General features: G+C 32.1%; 1 protein-coding gene and 1 long non-coding RNA gene across 2 annotated transcripts; both read left to right on the top strand.

The window, feature by feature from the left end:
- Positions 1 to 2,551: 2,551 nt before the first annotated feature.
- Positions 2,552 to 4,645, top strand: LOC125833593 (pentatricopeptide repeat-containing protein At4g02750-like). The gene has a single exon (XM_049512749.1). The coding sequence runs from the start codon at positions 2,552 to 2,554 to the stop codon at positions 4,571 to 4,573; it is 2,022 nt and encodes a 673-aa protein (XP_049368706.1). The 3' UTR covers positions 4,574 to 4,645.
- An 8-nt stretch (positions 4,646 to 4,653) lies between these two features.
- LOC125833624 (uncharacterized) lies at positions 4,654 to 5,080 on the top strand. Its single transcript, XR_007443311.1, has 3 exons — positions 4,654 to 4,714; positions 4,802 to 4,939; positions 5,047 to 5,080. It is a non-coding gene; the product is annotated as an uncharacterized LOC125833624 (long non-coding RNA).
- The last annotated feature ends 1,460 nt before the right edge of the window (positions 5,081 to 6,540 follow it).

Raw genomic sequence — 6,540 nt, 5'->3', positions numbered from 1 at the left:
CAAATTATTTTTTAAGACATCATTTAATAGGAGATAGTTTGGTAAAATACGTATATCATTAATTATTTTCTTAATAGGTGTGTCAAGTCAAACTATGACAAGTAAAAGAGAGGGAGTATGATTTAATATATTTGACTTTTCTAAAAAATTAAAATGTACCTTATGTCATTTAATAAAGAAAAATAATATTTTTGGACTCATTTTAGAAGTACATCATAAGCTTAACATAACTTCTTACTAATTACTAATGATAGGAATAATTAACAATTTTGTGAATATTAACCAGCGAAAGAATAAAAAATTTAAATAATATATATATATATAAAGAGAACTCTAGGGTATCATTACAAATCAGAATTATCTTTCAATTTTTTTATTTCTAAAACTAGCCTTCCCATCTTCCCAAAAACCTTTACAACTGTTATCACCATCTTACAAATTAAGCTTCCACCAAATATTCGAAATGTATAAATATCAGCCCCCCATTGAACTTAATTAAGCAATTGATCGCCATATAGGAATACCAGGTCAAACTTAAATTTAACTAACTGGTACCAAAATAAAGTATTGAGCCAAACTATGTGAATTAGCTGGCTCAGATGAATATATAACAGGTATACCTTGAGAATTTTCTTTTTAATTTTGAAATTGTGAATGTTTCTCCGCTAATCCTATGAATACTTGCATTGCTGCATGCAATAGTCTACCGTTTCTCGATAATCTTACTTTACATTTGGTGATTTAAGTTAATCATTTTTTTGTCTAGGGATGGTACAATATAGATTGAAGGCCAATGTCATTTATTAGAGCTTTCAAGAAGAGTTGTGACTTTCATAAAAAGTTGTGGCTTTTATGAAAAATTGTTACTTTAATGAAAATTTGTGACTTTATGAAGAGTTATGACTTTTATGAAATGTTGTGATCATTCCGGAGGGTTGTAACTTTTCCAAAGAGTTGTGACCTTTCCGATAAGGCACAGTAAATATTTGATGACACTACCCTTTGTTGTCTATAAATAGAGGAATTTCCTATGATTTTGAAACAACGAAAATTCTGAAATTCTTCTTCTTCTAAACAATTAAATATTCGTGTACTTTGCTTCTGTTGAGTGGCTCACTCACACCATTGTTTTTGTATCAATACACTGGTGAATAGAATCGTTCTATCCTGAAAGGATTTATTTCTTTAAACCTCATATACTAGAGGAGAATAATTTCCTTAAGGGGACACTATGCATTCAGTGAGCTTGATTTTTTCCTTTCTGTTTTATAATATTATTACAGATCATACTATGTTTTTTTTTACAGTCATTAATTTATGATTATGTTATTAATTGTTATTTTTGAGTATATGCTTTAAACTTTATTGTTTATGTTTTTGCAAAGTTATTGTTATAAGTATTTGTTAGTATAAATTAAATAACATACGTTAATTGAGTATTCACACAATTTTCTCAACTGCAATTATTGAATGTACAATAAAAAAATCCCTTAAAGATCTATACTACCATCTCTTGAAAACAAAATTCAAATTTGGTATGCCTTTTGTAAGAACATAAAGACCTTAAAAAACCTTATCGTACCTTGATGTGTGAAGTGAACCAGAAAAAGAAAGACAAGAATTAATTAATAAGCATTTGACAGGACTTCAAAGATGTTATACCGGATGACTTATAGAGGAATATGACTAGATTGAAGCCTCTTTTAAACTTAAAGACATAGATAACTACAAAATAAACTAATTGCTCATATTCAATATGAAGTATTGATAGATTCTCAAGTTTACTGCAAGTTGTAAATAATTTTCTTGAAGTAATAGATGTGTTTTTCGACACTACGATTAGAATAAAAGTGTAGTATCAAATTGAACTTCATCACTCTGGTATGCCGATTTTTAAAAAGCACCCAAACAAATTGAATTATTTTGTGTAATATTTTTCTCTTTCAAATATATATGATAATTTGAATTGTTGTCCAATATGATACATTTTTCCTTTAATTTTCCATTTTAATAATTTCTTATGATAATTTTAATGGGAAACTTTAAAATGATATATGTAAAGCAAAAAGTAGGGCTGAACTTTCTACACGTTAAAATTAGAATATTTATTCACTTTTTTCAGCCTTTTAAATTTATTTATCCCTACACCAACGATTATTTATTTATTAAAAAATTAATATATCTGGTTGATGTTCATTTGATCCCAAAAAATATCAAATAGTAACACTTTCTTGAAGCAAAATGATAAATTATAAAATTATTAATGTTCGTTACTACGTAATCTTGTAGGTATTAGTGACTGATATGCTTTAATTTTTAAATATTATTTTATAAATTCCGTGATATTAAATTTTTGCACAAAGGCATGTGTAACTTTACTAGTTTTATATAATTGAAAATTATATATATATAGTACGATATCGTTAATACATATACTATGTCATGATGCGAATTGTCACGTGGGACGGGCGTTTGTATACTTTTCCAAATTATTACTCTTTCATTTTTTTTCCCTGTTGAAATCAACCTTTACTAATTAAGTAGTATTATTATGTATATACGGCTCAAATGGGCTTCACATATTTGCTTTAGGAACGCAAATTCTTGTTTTTGGATTCGATATGTGGGTTCAATTGCAAACTCATTGTACCATTGGAACTCAAAAATTACTAGTTCTTTCAAGAAAGGTGATGTTGAGGGGGCACGCAAGTTGTTTGATGAAATGCCTCAGAGGAATGTAGTAACTTGGAACTGTATGATTTCTGGGTATGTAAGAAATGGGATGCTCCATGATGCTCAACAAGTGTTTGACACAATGCCGAGTAGAAATGTTGTTTCTTGGACAGCCTTGTTAAGTGGGTATGCAAAGAATGGGAATTTACAAGTGGCACGGCGGATGTTTGATGGAATGGATGATAAGAATGTGGTTTGCTGGAATTCAATGATCTCGGGGTACGTGAGCAATGGGAGGATAGAGGAAGGTAGAGCGTTGTTTGATGCAATGCGGATTAAGAATGATGTATCGCATGGGATTATGATTGAAGGATACTTCAAGTATGGGGATGTGAGTGAAGCTGAGAGGTTGTTTAGTGAAGCACCAGTGAAAAGTGTGACACTTTGTAATGTTATGTTAACAGGTTATGCTGAAATGGGGCGGACTGAGGATTCGTATAAGTTATTTATGAGAATGGCTAGGTGTGATGTGGCATCTTGGACTAGTATGATTACGTGTTTTTTAAGAGCCAGGGAGGTGGAAAAAGCTAGAAGGTTGTTTGAGGACATGCCTGACAAGGATGTCGTGGCTTGGACTGCTATGATTAAAGGGTATTGTGAAAATAACAACGTGGAGGAGGCAGGAAAACTTTTTGCTGTAATGCCTCAAAAGGATAATATTGCATGGAATTCAATGCTAAGTGGTTATCTGCAACATGGAAGACTGCAAGATGCTCTACACCTGTTTCATACGATGCCATGGAGGAACACAGTATCATGGAATTCGATGTTGTGGGGTTTCATTCAACAAGACGATATAACTAGTGCTCGAGAGTTGTTTGAGCAGATGCCTAGAAAAGATGAAACCTCGTGGAACACTATCATTTCAGGATATCAAAATGAGGAAGCTTTGGTTTTATATATCCGGATGTTGCAAAACAATTACAGGCCAGATCAGACCACATTTTCCAATGTGGTCTCGTTATGTGGAGTTCTTTCTTTGTATGGTTGGGGAAGAGCTTTGCATGCCAGTGTAACTAAGAGTGGCTTTGAAAATAATACCATGATTATAAGTGCATTCATATCCATGTACTCCGGGTGTGGGTTTATACATGAAGCTTCCTCACTTTTCAGAAGTATGAAAAAACTAGACACAGTATCATGGAATGCCATGATTGTAGCACAAGCATGTCATGGTTCTGCTAAAGAAGCCCTCGATCTTTTTCCTTGTATGATTCAAGCTGGATATGAACCAGACCATGTAACTTTTCTTGGTGTCCTAACTGCTTGTGCTCATTCTGGATTAGTGGACGAGGGTTGGAGCTACTTTGTATCAATGGAGAAAAGGTGGAGTATAATTCCAAAGGCTGAGCACTATAACTGCATGGTTGATCTTCTTGGGAGATCAGGGATGCTAACTGAAGCCTTTGAACTAGTCAAGCAAATTCCTCTTGATCTCCCTGCTCATGCTCGGGAGACATTACTTAGTTGTTGTAGAGTCCATGAAAATTTTGATTTAAGTGATCTAGTAGAACAGAAACTTCTAAGCCTTCAGCCTTCTAATATTGGAATGTGTGTGCTTTTATCAAATATGTATTCTTCAAGAGGAATGTGGAAAGATGCAGCTCGTGTGAGAGCACTACTTAAAAAGTATGATTTGAAGAAAGAATTGGCGTGTAGCTGGATTGAGATAAATGGTTGTATTTCTCAGTTTGTTTCAAATGACAGATGCAATCCTAGAGCAATGGACATATACAAAGCATTAGGAAGTCTTTCTGCATTGATTGAAGATAGTGGCACATTAGTTTATCGGGGATGTTATTCAAAATTCGGTTCTTCAGAAGAAATTAATGTTCCCTAACATATTTTTTCCCTTTATTTCAGTCTATAAAAGTTCCAGAGTAGAATTTCTGTTTTCCTCTTGGTGAATCCCTCTGGGGACTGGGATTGAAAACTTACTCACTAAAAACCCTTTCAAGATATTGTGAAGTCTCATCGAGAGGTATGCTTTTCAACCATATCTAAATTGAAGATCTACGCGTGTTAATTTGTGGAATGCATCAACTTATAGGTCCCGTTTCTTTGACAGATGTTGCTTGATATCTCTGATAGATGCTAGCCCAGTATGTGCTTCTATGAAGACCTGCAACCTAATGCTTGATGAAGGTACACCCGTGATAGCCACACTTGGGGTGCAATTATTGGTGATAGCTCCGCGTTTTGGAAGGTAAGTTCAAAATTTAAGCCGTTTTGCATTTTATATATGAGAGCTAGATGAGAATCTTGAATAAAGTTGTGTTTGACAGAAGTGAGAATTGATTTAAGCTCTTGCAGACGATAAATTTCCCAATGTTAGAGGAACTTTTGAACTGGATACAAGTAAGTTTTACATACAAGGTATGAGATGTAGGATAGGATACATACATATCTTTTGACATATGAACTTAGTAAATTAAGCATAAATAAATACAGAAAACATATGCATATGTGTATGTATTGTGTGTATATTGACGCGTGCCCACACACACATAATATGTTTGCATATTCACATATAGAATCTTAATACATACACGTGTACACATACTGAGAGCACATATTTATACACACACGTATACATGTGTGGGTAGGGAAAATACATATTTTCCTCCTTACTTGTCCCAAAAATATTCTTATACACCTAAACTTTGTGAGCAACCCTTTACCTGCCTGATCTTGTTTGAAGAGAATCAGTTATCCCCTTGAGTGATGATGTGACAGAAAAAGCGTGTCATCTGATGGTATGTCACCCGATGTTGGAACATCAAACATTGCTTAATCTTATTTAAGATGGAACAATGTCGTTCCATTTAACTTCATTAAGACCCCATTTGTTTTGCTTAAGATTAAGATGTTTGAATTTGAAGACATATATGAGGAGTATTAAAATATTATCTCCAGACCTGAACAGTGAACAATTAATATAGTTTGTTTTTTCAACTCAAGAATATGTGTAGTTTATCTTTGTTTAAAAACTAATGTATATAAAATTCCAATATACTAATAACTAAATGTTATGTCTGTAAATATTTGGGATAACTACTAATATATGGTGTTGTATAAACTATTTGTTTGATGAAGCAAACTCTAAAATATGTATGATTGCCATTTATTTACCTTGTTTTATTCCATAAATAAAAATTGACCTATTATATAGGTAAATCAAACAACTTAGATAGAAAAAGAAGTATCACAATATTAAAAATATGCACATAAGATAGAGATCAATAATTTAGAATGAAATATAAACATGGATTTATAATATCACCAGTCAATTTAGCGCCCTTAAAATCATTTTATTTAGAAGGTTTATACATTTAAAAATCAGAATTTTGAATAAAATATGTCATCATATGAATTATAGACAAAGCACTTAAGTTGAAATAAGGAATTTAAGTATTGTAATAAACAAATTACATATAGTGAGGATTGAAAATCTAAGTGCAAAATAAACATTGTTTGGGATAGGGGAGAAAATGTCTACGGTTTAAAATTGGAGGGAGAATTTGATTTAAAGGCAAAAGGAGAGGGACAAAAATGATTTTCTCCCTTAAAACATTTCTTCAAAGAAAGAAATATTTTATAGAATATTATTTTAACCGGCATTTATACTATTTTGGTTTGGTTTTGAAGATTTTGAACTCCATTTGTCCAAATTTATATGACACACCTTCCTTTTTAGTCCGTTCCATAAAGAATGACACATTTCTATATTTTGTACTATTAGTTGTTATTTTTTCTATATTTTGTATTAACTTGGTTAAAACAAATTGATCAGCATTACCATTTTAT

The sequence above is a fragment of the Solanum verrucosum genome, unplaced genomic scaffold, assembly GCF_900185275.1.
Source record: "Solanum verrucosum unplaced genomic scaffold, falcon-dt-bn FXZP01000307.1, whole genome shotgun sequence".
Taxonomy (NCBI): Eukaryota; Viridiplantae; Streptophyta; class Magnoliopsida; order Solanales; family Solanaceae; genus Solanum; species Solanum verrucosum.
This window is presented reverse-complemented; position numbering and strand designations above follow the sequence as displayed.

Bases quoted from the DNA above. Each gene is read 5' to 3' on its own strand.
- LOC125833593 (XM_049512749.1), top strand. From the start codon at position 2,552: ATGTATATACGGCTCAAATGGGCTTCACATATTTGCTTTAGGAACGCA.